Source organism: Mobula hypostoma, unplaced genomic scaffold, assembly GCF_963921235.1.
Source record: "Mobula hypostoma unplaced genomic scaffold, sMobHyp1.1 scaffold_61, whole genome shotgun sequence".
NCBI lineage: Eukaryota > Metazoa > Chordata > Chondrichthyes > Myliobatiformes > Myliobatidae > Mobula > Mobula hypostoma.
The window spans coordinates 375,135-401,398 of NW_026948178.1; the positions used below are offsets into that span (position 1 = coordinate 375,135).

Genomic DNA, 26,264 nt, shown 5'->3' on the forward strand with positions numbered 1-26,264 from the left:
ACAGCCAATAAGGGCCAAAAAGCTTGTTTCTGTGCTGTAGTTTCTATGGTTTCTATGGTTTAACAGCACACAAGGTTTGATTCAGATCTGAGCAGAGTCCAGATTCTCTGATCCAATCAGCGCTGCCGCTTGTGACGTCAGCATCCAATTATCTGACGCGCAAACCCGGAAGTGCGGCTCAGTCTCCGAGTGTAACAGAGATCGGCGCTGCTCTCTGTCGGGATGTCGGGACGGCCCTTCGCAGCGCTCCTTCTGTGTCTCTGCATAACGGCGGGTGAGGATCACTCTCTCTAACCAGTAGTGATCGTATAATCAACAGAACGACGGGTAGTTAGGTGAATGAAGGTGACTTTATAATTATCGACCGTACTGAGCTAAGAACCGATCCCTGGTATCTGTGCAGATTGAGTTAAGTGCAGTTCTGACGACTATCTACGTCGGTCGCTTTTTCCTCATATGATTTTCTCGTTCTTAGGTCAGTCCCAGCAGTTTACTATTACCGTTGAGAACAGCCAGATAAATGTCCCCGTTGGGGGTGATGCGCTTTTTTCAGTGCGGCCGTCGTCCAAGGTCAGAAGTGGAGACTGGTCTGTTAATGGGATATCAGTCGTCCGGTGGCTCGATCAGACCGTGTCTGTTGGCAATGAGTACACATCGCGGGCAGAGTTATTCACCTCCAATGGGTCGCTTCTGCTGAAATCGGTGAACGTGCGGGACAGCGGGGAATACCGTGTGAATATGGTTCCAGTCAGTGGCTCCCAAAGCTCAGCGACCATCACTCTGCGTGTTATTGGTAAGTGAGACAGAGTTATACACAGTCATGCGATCTCGGACTGTAAATTTCATTTTACTCCTGTGGTGAATGAATACAATATAACCATTACGGTATCGCAGAACCTGGACTCCAGTGAACTCTGCCAGACCTATTTTCGGACTGTTCAGTTCTCACTGTTGTGCGTGGCTGTGTATCGAATTTCCTGTTTGCAGGTTCTCCGCACTCGTCTTTGCCGTATGTCAGTTCAGCGTTTAAGTCTACCAAATAACATTTTTTGCTGTATTATACTGTATTTTTTTTAAACGGACTGTTTTTCAAGTCAGCTGGAAATGATCAGTTCTAAATCATCCACCTGAAAGTTTAACGATGCGCCCCTCCCCGGTGCCGCCCACATGTCTATGAAACTATATTGACAGCATTCTGTAGTTTTATCTCTCATCTGTGCATCGGTAGTATTTTACTTTAAGCGGAATGTATATTCTTGGAGCCATCATTTCAGCACAGTACGATACACGTGATACATGATATTAGTATTTTGACAGAAGCCGTATCTTGGCCCAACACCACATCAAATGCCGCTGGCTCTGTAGAACACAATGACACGGTCAGTGTCGCTTGCTCGGCAAGAGGGGGACATGCTCCTTATTCGTGTTTAATGAAAAGCAAGACAGTTAGCTCTGCCGTTAGGATTACGGTGAGCAGCACATCGACTGAACGTTTACTGCCAGTGTCGCTGTATTAGACCATGTGTCAAACACTGATTATATTTTCAAAGGAAACTTCGAGGCTCCGACACCGAGCCGGGAGCACCCCCTCTGCCGAGTGGCTTATGTTCACATGTTCCACGGAACAATTATGCTATAACCAAGTGCAATTCCGTTTATTCTGCTTTGATATTTGCTGCAGTGGGTAACCTCTGAAAGGAGAATATGTTGCTCACCGTCCCCTTAGTGAGTTCATTCCAGAGAAATCCATCAAACCAGAACGTGCTGCAGACGGGACGGGGTCAAACACGATTTGCCCCTTTTCGGCTGTATCCGACCCCTGTGGTCCTTTTACAATAATCTGGACAGCGTTGCATATTTGTCGATTTATCCCCATTTTTTTTACGTGTGAAAATCCTCACATTTTAAGTTCCCTGGCCCCCACCGCTTTATTTTCACCATGGATGTCCAGTCCTTATATACTTCCATCCCCCATCAGGAAGGTCTCAAAGCTCTACGCTTCTTGTTGGATTCCAGACCTAATCAGTTCCCCGTTACCACCACCCTGCTCCGTCTAGCGGAATTAGTCCTTACTCTTAACAATTTCTCCTTTGGCTCCTCCCACTTCCTCCAAACTAAAGATGAAGCTATGGGCACCCGTATGGGTCCTAACTATGCCTGCATTTTTGTTGGCTTTGTGGAACAATCGATGTTCCGTGTCTATTCTGGTATCTGTCCCCCACTTTTCCTTCGCTACATCGACGACTGCATTGGCGCTGCTTCCTGCACGCATGCAGAGCGCGTTGAATTTATTAACTTTGCCTCCAACTTTCACCCTGCCCTCAAGTTTTCCGACACCTCCCTCCCCTTTCTAGATCTTTCTGTCTCTGTCTCTGGAGACAGCTTATCCACTGATGCCTACTATAAACCTACTGACTCTCACAGCTATCTGGACTATTCCTCTTCTCACCCTGTCTCTTGCAAAAACGCCATCCCCTTCTCGCAATTCCTCCGTCTCCGCCGCATCTGCTCTCAGGAGGAGGCTTTTAATTCTAGGAAGAGGGAGATGTCTTCTTTTTTTTTCAAGAAAGGGGCTTCCCTTCCTCCACTATCAACTCTGCTCTTAAACGCATATCCCCCATTTCACGTACATCTGCTCTCACTCCATCCTCCCGCCACCCCACTAGGAATAGGGTTCCCCTGGTCCTCACCTACCACCCCACCAGCCTCCGGGTCCAACATATTATTCTCCGTAACTTCCACCACCTCCAACAGGATCCCACCACTAAGCACATCTTTCCCTCCCCCACCCCCCCCCCCGGCCTTCCGCAGGGATCGCTCCCTACGCGACTCCCTTGTCCATTCGTCCCCCCCATCCCTCCCCACTGATATCCCTCCTGGCACTTATCCGTGTAAGCGGAACAAGTGCTACACATGCCCTTACACTTCCTCCCTTACCACCATTCAGGGCCCCAAACAGTCTTTCAAGGTGAGGCAACACTTCAGCTGTGAGTCGGCTTGGGCTGAGGGCCAAAAGGACTGTTTCTGTGCTGTAGTTTCTATAGTTTCTATGGTTTCTCTCGTGAACCCTGCCAATTCCCACTTTTCGGGCTGCTAAACTTCCACTTACAATCTGTAAAGCTGTAGATTAGTAACTATAACAGGATCAATGAACAATCCACGAGAGTGGACCAGACAGCATTCTGTGAAAATACTATTATAAATAAATAGTAATAAATATTGAGAATATGAAATGACGAAATATAATGTCCGCACAGTGAGATCATTGGCTGTGGGAACATATCACTGGATGTCCAGTGAGCGTAGTTACCCGCTTTCTTTCAGAGCCTGATGCCTGAAGGGTTGTAACTGTTCTTGAACCAAGTGGTGCGAGTCCTGAGGTTCTTGTACCTTCTATCTGATGGGCAAGTGATTCTATACTCTACCCGCTCCCATACTCTATTCCTACAGAAATGAATGCCAAAATTGCATTCGCCTTCTTCATCACCGACTCAACTAGGAGGTTAACCTTCAGGGTATCCGGCACGAGGACTCCCAGGTCCCGTTGCATCTCAGAACTTTGAATTCTTTCTCCATTTAAATAATAGTCTGCCCGTTTATTTCTTCTGTTAAAGTGCATAACCATACACTTTCCAACATTGTATTTCATTTGCCACTTCTCTGCCCATTCTTCCAATCTATCCAAGTCTCTCTGCAGACTCTCCGTTTCCTCAGCACTACCGGCCCCTCCACCTATCTTCGTATCGTCAGCAAACTTAGCCACAAAGCAATCTATTCCATAATCCAAATCGTTGATGTACAATGTACAAAGGAGCGGCCCAAACACGGACCCTTGTGGAACACCGCTGGTAACCGGCAGCCAACCAGAATAGAATCCCTTTATTCCCACTCTCTGTTTCCTACCAATCAACCCCAATGCTCTATCCACGTATGTAACTTTAGTGTAATTCCATGGGCTCTTATCTTGTTATGCAGCCTCATGTGTGGCACCTTGACAAAGACCTGATGAAAATTCAAATATACAACATCCACTGCATCTCCCTTGTCTAGCCTACTTGTAATTTCCTCAAAAAATTGTAATAGGTTTGTCAGGCAGGATTTTGCTTTAAGGAAACAATGCTGAGTTCTGCCTATCTTGCCATATTCCTTCAGGTACTCCGTCACCTCATCCTTGGTAATCGACTCCAAGAACTGCCCAACCACCGATGTCAAGCTAACAGGTCTATAACTTCCTGCTTGCTTCCCTATCCCCTCCTTAAATAGTGGAGTGACGTTTGAAATCCTCCCGTTCTCCGGAACAATTCCGAAATCTACCGATTTTTGAAAGATCATCGCTAATGCCTCTGCAATTTCCACAGCTACTTCCTTCAGAACACGAGGGTGCATTTCATCTGGTCCGTGAGATATATCTCCCTTTAGACTAATCAGCTTCCTGAGTACTTTCTCTGTAACCCAGAAAAGTGTGAAGTGGTTCATTTGATTAGGTCCAATATGATGGCAGAATATAGTATTAATGGTAAGACTCCTGGCAGTGTGGAGGATCAGAGGGATCTTGTGGTCTCTAAACAATACCCATGAGGGAATTTTACCACAGCTCTATAAACATTTGACATTTCTTCAGCTTTGTATCCCTTTTGCCAATCAACTTTCCAGCTCTTAGCTCCACCCCTTCCTCTCCTGTCTTTTTCTGTCATTTCGAATCTCCCCCTCCCACTCCCACTTTCAGATCTCCTACTATCTCTTCTCTCAGTTCGTCCGGACGATTGGTCTCGGCCCGAAAACGTCGACGGTCCCCCTTCCTACATATGCCTCCCGCCCTGCTGCGTTCCACCAGCATTTTTGGGTGTGTTGCTCGAATTTCCAGCATCTCAAGTGAAGTCACTTTTTTATTGTCATTTCAACCGGAAATGCTGGTACAGAACAAAGTAAAAATGAGACAATGTTTTCCAGTACATTGGCGCTGCATGAAACAATACATAAACTACACTGAACCACGTGTGAATAAAACACATAAACTACCCTAGACTACAGATCCATCCAGGACTGCATAAGCGCACAAAACAGTGCAGGCTCTACAATAAATCATAATAATAAATAATAAGCAAGAGAGTAGGTCCAGTAGAGGGTATAGTAGATTGCCTCGAGTTTGCGCAGTAGATGGCACTTATTCCAGACAATAACAGCATACGTCACAGGAGCGGATATCCGGCCATTACGCCCATCGAGACTCCTTCGCCATCACCAATGGGGGATCCTCAACCCCACTTCTTGGCCTTCTCCCCTTAACCTTTGAAGCCGTGTTCACTCAAGAACCTATCAAACTCTGCTTTAAATTCAGCCAACGAGGCGGACTCCACAGCTTCCTGTGGGAGCATTTTTTTTAATTCGACAACTTCTGGCAGACGAAATTTCTGCGTATCTCTTTTTTTTTAATTCAAGCCCCTCTATCCTGAGTTTGTGTCTCCATATCTGAGACCCATCCACCATATGAAACATACTTTCCACATCTACTCTGTCTCGACCTTTCAACATTCGGAAAGTTTCAATGGGATGCCCCGTCGCCATCCTTCTAAATTCAAACGAGTGCACACCCAGAGCAATTAAACGTACGTTGCTCGTATGGTAACCCTCTCCTTCCGGGAATAATCCTTGTGACACAATTTCGAACTCGAACCTGACCCAGTCAGATTGCTGTGAAAATAAATTTGCCACTGATAAAGGTGTGTTCTCGGAATGTTAAATATTCATTTGCTTTCTGTGTTAACAGCAAAAACAGATGACAAATATACCCTCGGCTCTGGCGCAATCGTGGGCATTGTGCTTGGTTTACTTGTCGTGGGACTGATTGGCGGAGTCAGTGGATTGTTGATGGCGAGGAAAATTGGCGGGTAAATGCATGTTTTCTCCGAAAATCGCATCGACTTTTAATTGGTGCGGTAGATTTCTTTTCTTTTTATTTTTGGCAGAAATTGTATATATTGGAAGCTTTTACACGAATTTGCGATTCGACAGGGTGATGAAGGAAGATACACAAGTTGGAGCTGGAGGGAACTCCAGACTCGGAGGGACAAAAGGGGAAAGTGTTGCACTGATTGTCAGAGAAAATATTACAGCTGTTCTCTGGCAGGATAGATAGAGGGCTCGTCTAGGGAGAATATTTGTGTGGAATTGAGGAATGGGTAAGCTGTTGTAACACTTACAGGGGTGTATTATAGATTACCGAATGGGGAGCGAGAACTGAAAGAGCTAATTTGTAAGGAGATAGCAGATATTTGTAGTAAGCGCAAGTGTGTGATTGTGCGAGATTTTAATTTTCCACACACCTTCTGTAAATGTCTGGATGGTTTGGAGTTTGTAAAATGAGCGCAGGATAGTTTTTTGCAGCAATTCATAGAGATACCAACTAGAGAAGGGGCAGTGTTGGATCTCCTGTTAGGGAATGAGATAGGTCAGGTGACGGAGGTATGTATTGGGGAGCACTTCGTGTCCAGTGATCACAATGTCATTGGTTCAGTATAATTATGGAGAAGGATAGGTTTGGACCCAGGGTTGAGATTTTTCATTGCAGAAAGGTTAATTCTGAGGAGATGCGAAAGAATTTAGAAGGAGTGGATTGGGGCAATTTGTTTTATTGGAATAGTGTAATTGAGAAATGGAGGAAATTTTAATGTCAAATTTTGAGAGTACAGAATCTTTATGTTACTGGTAAGTTGAAAGGCAAGGTTAAAAGTTTGAGAGAGCCATGGTTTTAAAGGGGTATTGGAAACTTGGTTAGAAAAAAAAAGAGATATCTACAATAAATATAGGCAGCATCGAGTAAATGAGGCGCTGGAGGAATATAAATAATGTAAAAAGAATCTTAACAAAGAAATTAGAAAAGCAAATAAAGATACGAGGTTCCTTTGCCAAGTAAGCTGAAAATAAATCCAAAGGGTTTCTTCAGTTATTTTAATAGCAAAAGGGTAGTGAGGGATAAAATTTGTCCCTTAGAGAATCAGAGTGAACAGTTTCGTGTGAAGCCAAAAGAGATGGGAGAGATTTTGAACAATTTCTTTTCTTCGGTATTCACTAGGAAGAAGGATATTGAATTGTGTCAGGTAAGGGGCGCAGTTAGGGAGGTTATGGAAACTATGATGATTAAAGAGAGGACGTACTGGCGCTTTTAAGGAATATAAAAATGGATATGACTCCGGGTCCTGACCAGATATTCCCTCGGACCATGAGTGATGTTAGTATAGAAATAGCAGGGGCCGGGGGATTGGCTATTTGTTTTTCTTGCCCTTTGTTTAAAAAGGGTTCTAAGAGTAAACCTCGCAATTATCGGCCTGTGAGTCTGACGTCAGAGGTGGGTAAATTAATGGCACGTATTCTTAGAGATGGTATATATAATTATCTGGATAGACAAGGTCTGATTAGAAAAAATCAACATGGATTTGTGCATGGAAGGTCATATTTGACAAACCTTATCGAATTTTTGGAGAGGTTATTAGGGAAGTTGACGAGTGTAAAACTGTGGATGCTCTACATATGGCCTTCAGTAAGGCCTTTGACAAGGTTCCACACAGAAGGTCTGTTAGGAAGATTCAATCGTTAGGTATTAATATTGAAGTAGTATAATGTATTCAACAGTGGCTAGATGGGAGACGCCAGAGAGTAGTGGTGGATAACAGTTTGTCAGATTGGAAGACGGTGTGTAGCGGTGTGCCTCAGGGATCTGTACTGGGTCCAATGTTGTTTGTCATATACATTATTATCTGAATGATGGGGTGGTAAATTAGATCAGTAGGTATGCAGATGATACTAAGATAAGTTCGGTTCTGGATAATGAAGCAGGTTTTCAAAGCTGGCAGAGAGATTTAAGCCTGTTAGAAGAGTGAGTTGAAAGATGGCAGATGGAGTGTAATGCTGGTAAGTGTGAGATGTTACATTTTAGCGGGGATGCAGGATGAATAGGTGTTTCACACGGCACAACAAGTTCTGGGATTTATTACAGAGGCAACAATTATTGGAGTCAGGAATGCGTACATAACAGGAACAGAAACATGGGCGGTGCTGAAAGTTTAATTTTCATTTCTCGTCACTCTGTGACCGGAGGCAAGCGAAGGATTCAGGAATGGTCCAGTAGAAATGTAGAAAAGCAGAAAATTGGTTCAGGGATCGAATGTGCTTTTGGGAGTCCACTGTTTCCTGGAAGGAATGCTGAGAGGAGTTTATACTGAAACACGTACACATCAGAGTTCGTGTGTGAGTTTGAAGTTGCTCTGCCACATCAGTGAGTCCAAGATTAAAGGTCACAGATACAAGATGAACAGGCAGGCATTACACGTCAAGGAGAATGGTTTGTTTTCGAGCAGCGCGCTGGTGGAACATGGGAGGCTTTGTTTGCAGATCTCCTGACAGCGGATCAGCTGTGGCAATGAAGAGGGAATTGGATAAATATCTGGTGACAATGTGCAGGGCTCAGGAATGGAAAAATAACCGTGCATGGGTGTAGATCCCCACCAGACACTGCTGTCCCTCCGTGAGATAACGGATCTATGACTGAATATTACCCTGTCGATAACAATCAGTTTCAGTCACAGTGGAGCAGTTGGTCAATCCGCACCGGTCAGTGTCCACCTGTTTGCATTTGTTTTAAAGTCTCGTTTCCCAGGGAGGTGCTAAAATTAATTATCAATTCTGGAATTATCAGGGTCAGAAGTGGTCAGGATCAGCATTAATCTTTCATGTCGACGATGTTTTCCTCAAATTTGAACACTTGTCTGAATTCGGGTTGCGTTCAGTGATACATGTGTCAATTTCTGCTGGAAAACGGATATCCGAACGAGCAAAACATTTTTACTCTGCTGAAACCATTATGATCACTGTTGTTCAGATCGAGTAGGGCTGGAATCGGATATCTGATAACCGGCTCAGTATCAAGGAATAACTAGAGACAAACGGAATTATAGGAGATGTTCTCATTCGGTTTATCAGTGCAGAAAAGTGACGTCCTGCCGAATTCATGTTTTGACCTTTGCTTCTGATTATTCAGGATCAAAGATATACCACAATCCAAGCACGACAGGAGCGTCAATTCCGGAAGAAAGAGTGAGTGAACTCCTTTTCAACTGTTCTGTGACTGAGCCCATGGAAATCTAAACATTGCATTTAAATATAGGATCTCACAGTGCACGGAAGCTGGAGGTTTTCTTTTTATCTCGGCCAATGGTTGAGTATTCCAGTTTTAAAAAAAAGCTGAAATTTTGAACGAAAGATTAGAATATCAGTGGAGAGATGGAACGGTTGTTTATTCAACTTCATTTGCCTTCTTATTGATCAATATCGGCCCTCAGTTACAGGTACTCTATACAAGGGAGTACATGTTTCTGGCAACTGGAGGGGATGTAGCTGACGCGATCGCTGGCATTTTGTTTGGGGCCCGGACTGACGTCTGCAGTACTAACAACGGTCCCTACTGCTCTTCACCGTTGTGACATGTCCGTTTTGTTCCGACAGGCACGCCGGATACAAACACCGTGAACCCATCGCAAATCTATGAAAATTTCATGGGGATTGAACAGGTTGGATGTTTGTATTATGTTCACGGTCCCAGCCATTGTTTTTCAAATGGAAGTTAAGAACATAGGTGAAAGGGGTTTCTTCCTTTATGTTGCAGCGTAGGATAATTAAAGTGACTTCTTTGTTGTGTGACGGGGTCCTGAATTACCCCTATGAACTGTGCTTTTGAAAAGAGAGAGAGAGAGTTATTTAACACCGATATCTCGTTTTGAAAAGAGAGAGAGAGAGAGAGAGAGAGAGAAATAAACAGAGACAAACGAACACTAACTTTTGGACTGTCACTCTAAGGCACGAGAATAACTTCAGGATTTCTGCTGAGTTAAGGAGAGACAGAGAGAGCACCAATCAACTCGTAAGTCGCTATGGTGACTGAGGGCGGCGTTATTTGATGGACTACCAGTTTATAGTTTCTCTGGAGTATGTTTATACTTCCCTCAAGGACATTTGCCTGCTTGTACATTTCTCACACAGACAAAGCAAGGAGGAGTTATTTGAATGACAGTTGATATTCAGTACGTTGAGGGAAATAGGAGGTCAGATGATAGACCTCAGGCAGATGTTTCTAAACACTGAATGAGCTTTATTGTGCCCAAAGAAAAAGTGGGCAGAAAGACAGAGACAGTTTAAAAGGGAGATGTCGTAGCTGAGAGGTTTAGTGTCGGACCCTGATCATTTTACAGCTTGGAAGGGCTCGTCTTGTTTGATGAATTTAAAAGTTGTGTCCCCTATGCTGTAAGGGCATACCCGGATGCAGAGGATGTCGCCACCCTGCGGGGTCTGCTCAGAAAGCAGACGACGTTGTTTTAACCCACGGGGTTGAGTTTACTCCAGATGAGAGTTACCCAGAGTGTAGCTGGGAGATTCGGGGTGACCATGAATTTGAAACTGGGACAAGTGTTGACAGCCCAGAAGAGGCAGCTGTCCAGATTGCCTGTGTTCAGGTTGCTGAAGTACCTGTGAATTCACAGGTTTCTGAACCTTGTGTTGAAGCTCAGTTAAATTCTGAGGTGTCTGACTTAGTTGAAAAGGAATGCACATTTCTGTGTCAGATGATCTTGGTTCAGTGAATAAGAGGTTAACCTTGGTACCAGTGGGATGTGAGGATTCTCAGTCACTTGCATTAGACAGCGAGCTAAAAGTGTGATATGGTGAAAATTCGTAAGCTAAGTGTTAATGGAAATAAGGGGAAAGTGCTGCTCCTGGACTTTTGGATAAAGTATTGCGAAAGTTTGGATTGGTTGCGCGACCTTTGATCCTGCTTGCAGGACGAAGGCCTGCTGAGGAAAGATGTGGAACTCTGTTGAATTTTGTTTGATGTTGTGAAGAAGAAGAATGGTTATGGTTCTGGGGTGGACGTTGCTATGGAGACAAGTCGGAGTGAAGGTCGTAATCAGATGAATGGATTGTTTGGTCTCTTCCACACTGTATACATGGTTCTCATAAGCCTGGTGATGGTGCTAAGTTTCGTAAACAATGGAGGAACGTTGACACCTCTCCAAGATAATGTTGAATAGCTGTTCAATTGATGAGCCAAGTAGCTGCTGAGAATTCACACAGAACGACTGATAGTTATCCCACAGGCACAGATACTCGAAGTATGTTTACGAAGCCTGTTGAGGCCCATGATAGCAAGACCCGAGGTTTAAATTATTATGTTGAGCCTCAGACTTTTCTTCCTTCCAGATTTCAGCAGGACTTAGGGGGTAGTAAGGCCGCTAAACGAAAGCGAGCTCAGCGACGCTGCGGCTTACCGGGGGCTGGCGGGGGGGCTACAATAGGTAATGAGATCGGTAGCGTCCAACGGACCTTTCGGCACTGATTGGTCATTTAATAAGATCAGGGACGATCTCCCCGGTTCTCATTTCCAGTTAACTGAGGAACAACAACTCAAAGTAGACCCAAAACAGATGGTACCTGTTCACTTCCCTCCTTTTGTATTCTACTCTCTGGACCCATTTCTCTTCACTTCAGATACCCATCAACTTCCCCTGGTCCCTTTCCATCTTTCATTTCTGCCATGGTCCAGTCTGCTCTGTAATCGGATTCATTTTCCTTCAGCGCTTTACTTTCCCCACACTCCAGGCTCACCATTCACCTTCCAAATAGACAACCTTCCTCTCCCCGACTTAATTATTCTGGCGCCTTTCTGCTTCCTTTTCAGTCCAGCGGAATGGTCTCGGCCCAAAACGTGGGCTGTTGATGCATTTCCAGTCGGTGGTGGGGAAACTGCTGGAGTCAGTTATCAAAGATGTGATAACAGCACATTTGGAAAGCGGTGAAATCATCGGACAGAAGTCAGCATGGATTTGTGAATGGAAAATCATGTCTGGCGAATTTCATACAATTTTTTGAGGATGTTACTAGTAGAGTGGATAGGGGAGAACTAGTGGATGTGGTATATTTGGATTTTCAAAAGGGTTTTGACAAGGTCACACACAGGAGATTAGTGTGCAAACTTAAAGCACACGGTATTGGGGGTAAGGTATTGATGTGGATGGAGAATGGTTAGCAGAATAAACGGGACCTTTTCAGAATGGCAGGCGGTGACGAGTGGGGTACCACAAGGCTCAGTGCTGGGACCCTAGTTGTTTACAATATATATTAATGACTTGGATGAGGGAATTAAATGCAACATCTCCAAGTTTGCGGATGACACGAAGCTGGGTGGCAGTGTTCGCTGTGAGGGGGGTGTTAAGAGAATGCAGAGTGACTTGGATAGGTTGGGTGAGTGGGCAAATTCATGGCAGATGCAATATAATGTGGATAAATGTGAGGTTATCCACTTTGGTAGCAAAAATAGGAAAACAAATTATTATCTGAATGGTGGCCGATTAGGAAAAGGGGAGGTGCAACGAGACCTGGGTGTCATTATACACCAGTCATTGAAAGTGGGCATGCAGGTACAGCAGGCGGTGAAAAAGGCGAATGGTATGCTGGCATTTATAGCGAGAGGATTCGAGTACAGGAGCAGGGAGGTACTACTGCAGTTGTACAAGGCCTTGGTGAGACCACACCTGGAGTATTGTGTGCAGTTTTGGTCCCCTAATCTGAGGAAAGACATCCTTGCCATAGAGGGGCTACAAAGAAGGTTCACCAATTTGATTCCTGGGATGGCAGGCTTTTCATATGAAGAAAGACTGGATGAACTGGGCTTGTACTCGTTGGAATTTAGAAGATTGAGGGGGGATCTGATTGAAACGTATAAAATCCTAAAGGGATTGGACAGGCTAGATGCAGGAAGATTGTTCCCGATGTTGGGGAAGTCCAGAACAAGGGGTCACTGTTTGAGGATAAAGGGGGAGCCTTTTAGGACCGAGATTGGGAAAAACTTCTTCACACCGAGAGTGGTGAATCTGTGGAATTCTCTGCCACAGGAAACAGTTGAGGCCAGTTCATTGGCTATGTTTAAGAGGGAGTTAGATATGGCCCTTGTGGCTACGGGGATCAGGGGGTATGGAGGGAAGGCTGGGGCGGGGTTCTGAGTTGGATGATCAGCCATGATCATAATAAATGGCGGTGCAGGCTCGAAGGGCCGAATGGCCTACTCCTGCACCTATTTTCTATGTTTCTATGTTTCTATTTCCAGTGATGCAACCAGAAATGCTGGGTTCCTCCGGCATTTTGTGTGCTTTGCACCGGATTTCCAGTACCTGCAGATTTTACTCACTGGAGTTATTTGCGGTTTCCACAGAATCCATAATGCTAGTACTATGCGAAAACATATCTTACTCTGGAATATATGTCAGGAAAGATCCGTTTTAAATGTGCGGTCAATGCGGGTGAGTCACAGAGGAAAAGCAGGGTCAGGTCTGCACCTGCCGGACTGTGATCAGCGATGATCCCGGTAGCGTTTAGAGAAATAACAAATACGCTCAGCATCCTGGGGCCACAAGCCCAGATCCCCACTCTGTCACGTGCACGTTCTGATCCAGACTAATCTCTCAAGAGGATTGGTTCTGCATGCGAGCTCCTCGTCCAGCAACATGCATCCTGCTGTCCTTATCGCTGAATGCTTACGAATGAGTCCATGCTGTTCGGAAGCGTTCCTGGTGTCAGAGAAAATATATATTGCTCTGACACTGAATCAGACAGACACAGTGCATCGACCGAGAATGGTGTCATATTGCTCAAGCAGCATAGAATATGAAAATTGATGCTGTCGGGAGTTTAATGTGGAGAGTCAGACTGCAATTGTTGTGCGCTTGGTTAAACGTCTCAATAGAAATCCTCGTCTTCTCTTTCCAGGGCACAAGGGACAATGCAGACGATGGAAGCTCTACTTATATGGTAAGGACTATATTTGCATCAGTCTCTTTTTGAAGTAATTGTTTTAACTTCACACAATAAGAAACAGAACCTGAAGTGAGACATTCGATAGCGAAAATAAAGTAGAAGATGCAACAGAAGGGGATAGAGAAATGGCGGATCATCTCATGAAGTATGATGTGTCAGTCTTCACAGTGGAGCAAATCATCAGTGTAACAGTGTCAGTACAAGTGAGTGCTTGCAGTCACTATAATAAGGAGAATTTGCCAGGCAAGCTGGAAGGGCCGAAGGTAGATAAGTCACTTGGACTAAATGGACGAGATGAACTACACCACAACATTCTGAAATGGGCCGCTGAAGAGGTATTAGACGGATTAGTACTGATATTCCCATCTGCAGATTGCTATGGAATTGTTTTTGAGGACCGGAAAGTTGCAAATATCACTCTGATATTCTTGAAGGAAGGGAAGCGAATTGACAAGGGATTATGCTCCCTTTCGTTTGGGGATCATGCCTGTCTGTCTCGGATCCTCTTTTCATCATGGTCTGACTATTCCGTGTTACTTTCAGACATAATTTATTAAATAAGCGGAAGTCATCTTCAATATTCCAGCTGTTCCCTTCTGTCACAAGTTGCTTTTGATTCAAAAAAATTCTGCTAATCATGCTGATTACGTTACATTGACAGGGACTTGTGCTGGAGGACCGATCTGTTTACAGTGATCTGAAGAGGTATGTGAATGGAATATTGGGCTGGCGATACACAGTGTCGCTTGTAAAGGAAACGTATCTACTAATTTCAGGTCTGTGAGTTATGCAGTGCCGTGTTTGTGCCCATGTATATATTACACTGTGATTAGCAGTTTCGAGACACTTAACAGGGCAAGATGCGAGTTAGGCGGTATCATACAGCGTTATATTGATATTGAAAGGAACAAATTTCCTGGGCCCGTGGCGATATGAAAGATACAAGTTGTATGCAAAGTTGCATTGTCATGATGTTTGGCACAGAGTCTAAAATCATCATCCCGTAATTAAAACTCACCAGCAGCAGCGCTTCCGGGTTGCTGACGTAGTCAACGTAAATGGTGTGTTGTTTCCTCAGATGACGTCACTGGGGAACGGAAGAGGATGGTTGGCAGGTGAATTGACACAGAGGAAGGACAACCATCGAGGAAAAAGCCATCGTTCACAATGTCTTTCGTTATTTCTTTATAATTGTTCTCCATGTCTCCGCTAGATAGCTTCTGCGGTTAACATCCTCACGACGAAGACATCGCTGACGGTTCTGACTCGTTTGTACCATAGCAGCTTAGTTCGCTCAGCTCAGCCCAGACTTTACATCCCATAATTGTCACCTCCACACTGCCACCAACATATACCCTCTCAACGTTGCTGTGTGATACAATCTCTGTACCGTCCTGACCCACATCATGGGCCGATAGGTTTCTGACCACTTGGTACGCTCAGAAACATGAAATATCGTAGCGTGTCGCTCTCAACCCTCAGCGTCGCTCCGTTATTCACTTGGCGTGAGGCCGGTTCAGCGGCACAAGCGGCCAAGTGGGAATAATTCCATTAATTTCACCCTCAGCGTCACGGAGCTGGCTGTGAGCAAGGGATACGTATTCGCGCACTGAATACTGTGTCAGTCTCCTCGTATTCAGCTTCCGTTAGTGTCTCAGAGCCACAAACCCATTTGGACAGAGCGGTGGGGATACGAGAACGGAAGGCAGAAGTGCTTTTCCAGTGATTAGAAAATACCTAATGAGCTTTAGTGTTTCTAAGCAAAGCAGCAAATAACATAGTCTCTGTGCTCTTAGCTTCGATTAAAGCTATTCTACTCTGGTGCTGTTAGCATTGCGAGTTCGGAGATGAAGTCCGGCGTCACGTGTAATAAATCTGTAGATCTCCCTGTCCAGAGTCCGGGAAGGTTAATTGGTCATTGTAAAGTGTCCCGTGGTTAAGTTAGTGTCAGAACATCGAACACAGAACATAGACATCTACAGCAAATTACAGGCTCTTCGGCCTACAATGTTGTGCCGACCATGTCACCTACTCTGGAAACTGCCTTGAATTACCCTGCCACATCGCCCTGTATGTTTCTAAGCTCCATGCGCAGATCACAGAGACACTTAAAAGATCCCCACAACACGCTGGAGGAACTCAGCAGGTCGGGCAGCATCCGTGGAAAAGATTGGTCGACGTTTCTGGCCGGAACCCTTCGTCAGGACGTTCCGGCCCGAAACGTCGACCAAACTTTTCGACGGATACTGCCCGACCTACTGAATTCCTCCAGCGTGCAGTGAGTGTTGCTTTGACCCCAGCAGCTGCAGATTATTTTGAGTTTGCACTTCAAAGATCCATTGCATCCGCCTTCGCTGGGAGTGCATTCCACGCACCCTGCACTCTCTGTGTGAAAATCTTACCCCTGACCTTCCCCTAGTACCTACCCCCAAATTCCATAAAGGTACGCGCTCTGGCGTTAGTCATTTCAGCCCTGGGGAAAAGCCTCTTGCAATCCGCACGATCAATCACCGTCATCGTCTTGTACACCTCTCTCAGTCACCTCTCATCCTCCGTCGCTCCAAGGAGAAAAGGCCGAGGTCACGCAACCTATTCTCATAGGCCATGCTCCCCAACCCAGGCATTGCCCTCGTAAATTTACTCTGTTCGTGGGGTTTGTCGTCGGTTGCTGAAAGTCTATTCCGCGCTTTATGGCTGAATAATAAATGTAATAAAATAGAAACCTTTGCTGAAACCCTGAGTTGCCTCCTGATTTCTGCGTGAATTAGCTCAGTAAATGATTATCAATCCGAGTCACTGTTTCAGCCCCCGTCACCAATGTTCCCGTACCCCGAGATTATGACGTCACTTCCTGTTTGAAAAACCCTGATTTACCCCATAACCCGTTCACATCCCCTGGTTCTTCCACCAGTCTCCCTGGTGTCTATGTTTCACTGTAACGCAGTTACGTGATTTTTTGCTGCGTATTATGGATTCAAATTTCTTTCTTTGCTCTTTGGTTCGGACAGCTCAAGGTGGCTGGGGGGTGGCGGGGGGGTGGGCGGGAACAGACGTGAATAGGAACTGACACCTCGGCCAACGAAAACCATCATGTGATATTAGAACAATACATCTGCCGATATGAGATCAGCACACCTCCATTCCCCGCGTAAGTGCCCAAATGACACTTAAGCTGCGATTCTCTGCTTCCCCTGACAGTGCGTTCAAGGCACCGACCACTCTCGGTATTTCATACAAATCTGGATTTCACTTTTCCTTCTCTCACCTGGTCACCAGTTCCTGTCGTATTTACCACCCGCCCCCGAATTTGTGCTTTCCGTTTTTTTTTTTCTTTCATTTGGATAACATGAATCAAATTATATCAGTATGGGCTCCTGCAGTCAATAACCCATAGTATTCAAGTTGACTGTGTTGTATTCTCTCACTGTTGCAATTCAACAATTCACCTTGCCGCTCTCCACCTGAATATAATTTTCTTCTCGCGTGTACCCCTGAATCCCACGCAGATCGCTTTGAATTCCAGTCAGTTACATTAAGATGATTTGATAACCTGAGTCTATTCGAGCTGCCCTGACTCCGGGACCAGTGGATTCTCTGTCACCATAGGGAGAGAGAGAGGCCTCCGGTAGCTCGCACAGCGCCTGCTGTCTCGACGTTTCCGTCTCTCCAGATGCTTCAGTCGGCAAAATCGGCGCGGAAAAGGGTCACACCCACAGCCTCACCCCGAAAGCACACGTCGCCGAAGCAGCTCCAGGAAATCCGGAAATAATGCAGGCCGCTTGGCAGTTTCCCAGAACGGGAACACGTAGCCCGGGAAGGAGACGAAGGGTGGGAATAAAGGAAGCCTTTTCGGACTGGCAAACGGTGACGAGTGGTGTTTCACAGTGTCTGTGTTGGGAAAGGTTCCTTTCCGTCAGATGTCAGTGAGTGGGATGGTGGTAGTGATGGCTTTGTTGTAAGGTTTGCAGACGATTTGAAGAGAGATGAAGAGACATCAAATTAGAGAGGCTAAAGAAGGACTCAGACAGATTGGGAGTTTGGGTAAAAAAGGCACATTTAATGTACTTTCGGAAGTGTTGAAAATGCGCTTTGGGGGATGAAATGGAAGGTTGACCATTTTCTAAACAAAAAAAAAAACAAGACAAAAACTGGGGTACAAAGGGACTTGAGATTCCCTGTGCAGGGTTCGCTAAAGGTTGACTTGCAGGATCAATCTTTGATTACGAAGGTAAATGAGGTGTTGGAATTCATTTCAAGAGGACAATGCTCTGGTGACAGCTAAATTGCGGCATTGTAAGCAGGTCTGAGCCGTTTGTCTGACAAACGATGAGCTGAAACTGATGAAGAGTTCAAAGCAGTTGTGTGGAAGTCATTCCAGGATAGAATGGCTTGTCCGTTGAAGAGCTTTCAATGGCTGTGGCCCTGTATACAGCGAGTTCAGAAGCAGGAGGGGTGACCTCAATTAAACCTATCGAATGGTGAACGGCGTTGAGAGATTGGATGTGGAGAGGATGTTTTCCATAGTGGGGGAATCTAGGACCAGTTGACACAGAGAGAGTGGATGTGGAGAGGATGTTTCCTATAGTGGGGGAAGCTAGGACCAGTTGACACAGAGAGAGTGGATGTGGAGAGGCTGTTTCTTATGGTAGTGGAAACTAAGACCAGAAGACAAACCCTCAGGATTAGAAGGCGCACTTATAAGAAGAAGATGACACTCGAAAAAAAAAGAGGCGATAAGAGATCTGAGATGGACGTGGTCTGTTCTGACGCACCCGCGGTGACCCGTGTTCAATCACGCTCCCCACCTTCTCTGTCTCTCTGTTGCTGTTTATAAAGAGTTAACTTTCTGTCGATCTAGTTTCTGCAGATTGCAATCGGCTGCTTCCTTTGTTGTAAACAAAGTTGGTTCCGAACAAACTGGCGTTGTGTAACACATACTTCCCGAGCTCAATTCTAAGAAAAACAGGAGAAAAAAAAAACATCTCCCGAATGTCAGCCTTTGACGAGCTTAGTCCTATGTTGTCAGGTTAGAGATCCTGTCTCAAACTTTGTTTCATCCTTATACCCTCCGCACCACTTGTTGTCTGATGAGCACAGGGGAAAACAACATTAAACAATTCTCCGGTCCTCTAACATGCCCAACCATTCAGTACAATATGTCCCAAGCACTTCACTCCCAATTCCCTATCACCCTCTATCCCCTGCCAACTCACCCCTCCCCGACCATTCCATTATTCTTCTTCCAGACTAGGAAGACTCTTGGAGTACTGTGCCCAATTCTGGTCACCTCACTATGGGAAGGATTTCGAAGCACTGGAAAGGGTACAGAGGATATTTACCAGACGCTACCTGGTTTAGAGAGTATGCATTATGATCAGAGATCAAGGGAGCTAGGGCTTTACTGTTTGGAGAGAAGGAGGATGAGAGGAGACATGATAGAGGTGTACAAGGTAATAAGAGGAATAGACACAGTGGATAGCCAGCGCCTCTTCCCCAGGGCACCACTGCTCTATACAAGAGAACATGGCTTTAAGGTAAGGGGTGGGAAGTTCAACGGTGATATTAGAGGAAGGTTTTTTACTCAGAGAGTGGTTGGTGCGTGGAATGCACCAGCCCTTAATGATGGGTCAGCAATGCCAACGTGATCAGCTTCATGCTGTTGGCTGTCAACATTTCAGAGTATCTAATCTGTGTCAAGCACATTAATGCAACTACAGAGGATGAAAGAAAATAAAAACATAGCAATTGAGATATTTAACCGGGTGTTACGAAAGAGTGGTTGGGATTGTTGCTGAGTATTTTAAGGGATGAATCTGTGTGTTGTTGGCAAGGTAGGAATTTATCACCGCTCCCTTACCAAAATGTTACTGAGGTGTTTCTGGTGGGCTCTCTCCTTAAACTATCAGAGTACGTGGTACGTCACCAATGATTGTAGAGAGAAATCTATAGATGTACCAGGGAGAGCATTTTAAAAACAAGGAGCAGACAGATTCAGCAGGAAGGATTGAGCTTCTCGGGATCGGGTGGTAAGGGAGGTTGGTTGATTTGTCCAATATCAATGTGTGTTGATAGATTACAGAAAGAACATAGTCTCTCCACTGAGACATACCTCAGCGAGATATGGTCACCAGGAATGTAATGTTAAAATTGTACAAGGCATTGGAAAGGCAACATTTGGAGTACTGTGTACAGTTCTGTTCACCGAATTGCAGGAAAGATGTCAATAAAATAGAGAGAGTACAGAGATGATTTACAAGATGTTACCTGGATTTCAGCACCTAATTTACAGAGAAAGATTGAGCAAGTTGGGTCTTTATTCTTTGGAGCGTAGAAGGTTGAGGGGGGACTTGATAGAGGTATTTAAAATTATGATGTGGATAGATAGAGTTGACGTGGATAGGCTTTTTCCACTGAGAGTAGGGGAGATTCAAACAAGAGGACATGAATTGAGTTTTACAGGGCAAAATTTAGGGGTAACACGTGGGGGAACTTCTTTACTCAGCGAGTGGTAGTTGTGTGAACGAGCTTCCAGTAAAGAGGTAGAGGCAGTTTCGATATTGTCATTTAAAGTAAAAATGGACAGCTATATGGACAGGAAAGGAATGGAGGGTTATGGGCTGAGTGCAGGTCGGTAGGACTAGGTGAGAATAAGAGTTCGGCACGAACTAGAAGGCCCGAGATGGCCCTTTCCCGTGCTGTAATTGCTATATGGTAAAATGGTTGTATGGAAAACAATTCCCAGGGGAATATTTTCACCGGAGCGTTGTGGGGATTGTTCATTAATATTTTAAGGGATGAATCTGGGTGCTGTTGGCAAGGCCGGAATTCATCACTCCTCCCTTACCAAAACCCCTCACTGAGGTGTTACTGGTGGGTTCCCTCCTTGAACTGTCAGACCCTGTCTGGGGAAGGTGGTTCCAAAGTGCTGTCAGGTAGCGGGTTCCGGGAATCGGACCCGCACTGTGATGTAGGCAGGACAGGCAGATTTCCGAGTGGCGGGATAAGCGGGTGGCGCTATTCGTTCATCTTATTGCTGCCATTCGCCCTCACGGCGAGAGCGATAGAGAGGGTGCGAGGGAGGAGGTGGGAGGTGGGGTGCGGCGGTGGGTGTAGTGGTGGGAGTGGTGGTCGTAGGTTCACGTATAATAGTCCTGGTGAGTAACTGCACTGCATTCTATAGACTGTGCACACATCGGCTGTTAAGTGCCGGTGGTGGAGGCAGGGAACTTTAATGTTGTCATTGTATCCGTTAGTTCTGTTGCAGTGTCTAACGCTACACTGTCTGCTAGCAATAGATAAGAGAGAAATGGGGAACTGCGGTAATCACTTCCCATATTTCTTCAGCAGTTCAATCCAAACAGAAATGCTGTCAAAAACAACTCAGTTCCCCCTCCATCGATCCCCTCACCCCACAGGCCAGTTCATGCTGAAAAACATACAAACAGTTTTACAGATCGATGTTAGTTATAGCTTGTTTTTTCCTCCCCCTTCAGGACTGAAGGCTGTAGTACGTATAGTACTCACACCTCGCCAAACCCTTCCTCACCCACTCTCAAGCATTAAGTCAGTTCCAAGGGACTGTAAAAAAATAAATAAACTACGAGCCACACATCCCACCCCCCAACAAGTTTCCAGGGCATCGCAGGGGGAGCAAACACTCAATACTGGAGGAGCTGGGTAGGTTCAACAACACCTGTAGAAGATCAACGTTGTAGGTCGAGACCCTTCACCAGGAGTGGAAAGGAAGAGGTATATAAAATTATGATGGGTAGAGATAGAGTGAATGCAAGCAGGCTTTCTCCTCTGAGGCAAGGGGAGAAAATAAAACAGAGGACATGGGTTAAGGGTGAGGGGGGAAAAGTTTAAAGGAACATTAGGAGGGCTTCTTCACACAGAGAGTGGTGGGAGTAAGGAATGAGCTGCCGGGCGATGTGGTAAATGCGGGTTTTTTTTTTAACATTTAAGAATAAATTGGACAGATACATGGATGGGAGGTGTATGGAGGGATATGGTCCGTGTGCAGGTCAGTGGGACTAGGCAGAAAATGGTTCGGCACAGCCAAGAAGGGCCAAAAGGCCTGTTTCTGTGCTGTAGTTTTTCTATGGTTTCCATGGTTTCAATGGAAGGAGCCAAGAAGCTGGAACAAGAATGCGAGAGGAGGGCCAGTCGGTCAAACTGAAAGGTCAGTGATGGGGACTTCAGTGCTGACCGGATTGTTGATCAAACCCATCTGCCGAGCAGTGACTGAATCCAGTCCGACCCCCGTGAAGCAGCAGGGTCACCAACAATGTGGCCACTTGGCAATGGCAGTGATTCCGGGAGGCAGACTGGGAATGGGGTGAAGCTTCATTCAGCATGACAATGTTTTGAAAAGTAAACGGTGTCATCTCTCTTTCATCCTTCAAGAAGGCAATGGGTCGCGGTGAAGACTACCGTCTCTCGGCAGAGTCCAGACATTGACTTGGGGGCAAAAGTGGTTTTAATCGCCTCGTTCCTTACATTTCTCAGACTCTGTGAATTCTGGGAGGTGACATGCTGTGGTTGAATGATTAATCGCATCATTTGCTGGATCTTTCACTCTTTAGGCTCCTTGTGCAACAGATACGAATCTAGCTCTCCCTCCCCCCCTCCAGCACCGCCGATCTTGTAGAGCCTGAAAAATCCTACAGCACAATACAGGCCCGTCTGCGCACAAAGCTGTGCCGATCATGTGCTTATTCTAGAAACAAACTCGGATGTCCCACTTTCCTAATCTCCATGGGTACCTGTCCAGGGGTCTCTACCTTATCTGCCTCGACCTACAGTCCATTCCACGCACTCACCACGCTCATCGTAAACATAATTTACCCCGGACATCTGCTCTGTACCAACTTCCAATCACCTTAAAACTCTGCCCTCTCGTGTTAGCCATTTCATCCCTGGGAAAAGTCCTCCGACTATCCACACGATCAATGCCTCTCACCATCTTGTACACCCCTATCAGGTCACCCCTCATCCTCTGTCACTCCGAGGAGTAAAGTCCGAGTTCACTCAACCTATTCTCATAAGGCATGCTCTCCAATCCAGGCAACGTCCTCGTAAATCTCCTCTGCACCCTTTCAATAGTTTCCACATCTCTCCTGTAGTGAGGCGACCATAACTGAGCACAGTACTCCAAGTGGGGTCTGACCGGGATCCTATATAGCTGCAACACTACCTGTCCGCTCTCAAACTCAATCCCACGGTTGATGAGGGCCAACACATCATATGCCTTCTTAACCACAGAGTCAACCTGAGCAGCAGCTTGGAGAGACCTCTGGTGCTGGATGTATTAACCTTGTTCTCCCTCCCCCCACCACCGCCGATCTTCATCTTCTTCCTCAGTCCTGATTACCACTGCTTCTTTCTTTCTTCCATTGTGTGTGAACCCGACATGATGGAGGAGCAGAGCCTACTTTGTAACGATAAGCCACAGGATCTGAACGAACGATATTAAATAGTAATTAACTGAGGACGACTTGGCGACGGTCTGTAAATAGGAAGAGGATGAAATGGCCGCTTGACCCACCAGTCAGCGAATCAGCTGCAGATCTCATCTTCTGTCTCATTTTGCCTGACCCTCAATCACCTAACATTCAATCATTTATCACCTCCCTACCTTCGAATTGCTGCAATTGGGGGAGGTGCGGGGGCATGAAGGCAGCAGGCAGGCAGTGAGCAATTCATGAACAGCTGCTTCCCTTCCCTTCGATTTCAAGTCGAAGATCCTCTGTCAGAACTGCTGGACACATGACCCTCCCTCTCCGGTGAAAGCTCATCTAACATATTATTGCCGCTTTATTGATTCCCCACCTTCCCATTCTGCTTTGCAATGTCGACTTTTGTATCTCCCTTCACAGATGCTGCCCGACCTGCTGAGTGTTTCCAGCAGTTTATGTTTCTCCCCATTAACGTTATGTTAGCTATACCCCCGGTAACTGGCTCGAAGATCTGTTCGTTCAGTACTTCCAGAGGCTGTATTTTATTCACAATTTGTTTCTTTCCTTAACTTAGTAAAGTCAGGCTTTCACTGCTCGCCATTCTGTCTTCTGAGAAACACATCTACTTCTCAAAACATCAGGAATTTCGCTCGACAATACGTCGTGACGTCAACTGGAGCGGCTACTGTGAAGAACGGCTTTGAGTGATCCTGCTCACAAGCATGAACAGTTTGTCCCTCGGGTACTGAAGCAGATAAACCGACATGGCACTCCGTAATTTTAACCGAATACTTCTACCTGCACTTTAATTCTCTATACTCTGGGAAACATGAAATACTATTCGCCGTAGACTTAAATGTAGATATCAAATTTCCGGCAAACTGACTTCTAAATAAATCACTCCAGACCCTCCATGGTATCTGCAACTCGGCTCCATATTTTTAACCTCTGGTAACAGAAGTCGACAGAGGACCACAGCGTGAAAATTACAAAATTGCAAAAAAAAACTTGGACGTTTACGTTTAAGTCGTCGCTATCAACAGGAACATTTATTTAGGCGCAAGCTGATGGTTACAGAAAGGCTGCTGTGTTGACAAGTATAATTCCGACTGTCAACGTTGATAAATCACTCGACGGTGATGCCCCGTCCTGTCCACTGATCAATTGCTCCATTGCGCCATCTATAGTCAGTATCGGGGACTGAACAAGTTAATTTCTGGCATGTGACAGTGTCTACGACAACCGGCCACTGCGGTTGAATCCTGATGTTGTTTGATCCATCTGGAACAGAAATACAGATTGTGCACTGTTTCTGTGATCGGAAATAGTGAATGGAAACTTATATAATGAGCGACCTGCGTACCTACGATTAACTTGCTGGTAGATCTCTGCACTGTCGCTGCTGTAATCAATACTGACAGTACGTGTATAATTTTTTTCTGAGTCATTTCTGTTAAGACGGATTATGTTCAGATTAGTTTTTTTCTGAAAGCAGAGATATTGGTTGGGTTAGATGTCTTCTAACCATGTTTTATCTGAATTGGGACCTTAGCATCACAGGTGAATACAACTTTACCGTTGTTTTCCTGAGGACTGCAATAGTTGATGTTCACATTGAGATGAGACACGGGCTCTGCAAATAGAACTGAAAGAGGAATGGAATTATTCCTTTCTACTGCAACTCAGTCATATCAGCTGGGACTCTCACACCAAGTTACAATCGTGGCCGACGTATTAACTTGAATAGCAAACAAATTGGAGTTTATGAAAAGGAGTTCCCGGCTATAATTCTATGGAAGCATGGAGAAGATGCGTTTTATTTTGTCGGCCTCTTTTTTTTCTCTCTGCCTGCTTAATTGAATTTGATTTAGGATTGGTTTGTTCAGTATGTCCAGTGGCTGAAATTCATTCATAAATGGATCGATTCCTTCACTTCGTGTAGTCACGTCCGCACTGCTCGGAGGTCTGTACTCTGAGAAACAGATCAAAACTCAGAGCTTCACTGCACAGTCGGTGGTGATTCCAAATGAAGCTGCCGGTGTGAAAGAGAAGCGCGGGGCAATCCTACTTACAAGCACGGGGAAGGAATGTCCCCGTGTGACACAGTCAGATAAACCGGCGTGGTTCTCCATTATTTTAAATGAAGAGTTGAAATGCTTTGGGAAGCATGAGAGCTTATCCGCTGTAGACTTAAATGAAGATCACCGGAAATTTGACATAAACATGTCCGGGATCTTGACTTAAACCCTTTGAGGAGCTCCAGTATATCTGTTACCCTGTTCCACCTCCCCTGTCCCTGATAAACAGTTTTTTTTTCTTACGACTAAGGTATACAGAAAAGAAAAACGCGAAAACTGCAATATAAAGTTGCTGAGAAGTTGAAGCGTTGGTTGGAAGCGGAATATCGACAGAAACTTCCATTTGCCCTGTTCAGTGATCTTTGCAGAAAGGCCGTTGTTTTCCATGGTTATTCTGTTCTCAACCTGGCAAGTATAATTTCTACATTCAACGTTGAGTACTGACTCGTTGACGTAGCCCTGTCCTGTCTGCACATAGTTTGTCCCATTGCGCCATCTATCGTCAGCATTGGGAACTCACTGGGCAGAACCAATTAATTTCAGGGTTGTAACGATATCTGCCACAGGGAGACTCTGAAGCTGAATCGTGAAGTTGTCTGGCCCATTTTCAACAGAAATCGAGATCGTATGCTGAATCTGTATTGAGTAATACCGAACGTACACCTTCAACTGTCGTATGGAAGCCAGACCAGCTCTCTCTGTCAATAACACAGTCGTTATTTGCCAATTAAAATGATCTGCAAAATACAGACCCGATCTGTCCTTCCGCACGCTGTGGTGTGGATTGGTGAGTTAATCGTCTCGTTTTTTCTTCAAGCGAACGTAGCTACAAAATAAACAAACCAACTTACAGACAAAGCACATAAATGAGGAA

The 26,264-nt window shown here is 45.4% G+C and overlaps 1 protein-coding gene across 1 annotated transcript; it reads left to right on the top strand.

The window, feature by feature from the left end:
- The first annotated feature begins 222 nt into the window (after nucleotides 1-222).
- LOC134341460 (uncharacterized) lies at nucleotides 223-15,062 on the top strand. Its single transcript, XM_063039316.1, has 8 exons — nucleotides 223-274; nucleotides 476-793; nucleotides 5,768-5,888; nucleotides 9,035-9,090; nucleotides 9,499-9,563; nucleotides 13,807-13,848; nucleotides 14,516-14,559; nucleotides 14,933-15,062. Exons 1-8 carry the CDS (start codon nucleotides 223-225, stop codon nucleotides 14,934-14,936), a joined length of 702 nt encoding a protein of 233 aa, XP_062895386.1. The 3' UTR covers nucleotides 14,937-15,062.
- Nucleotides 15,063-26,264: the final 11,202 nt, after the last annotated feature.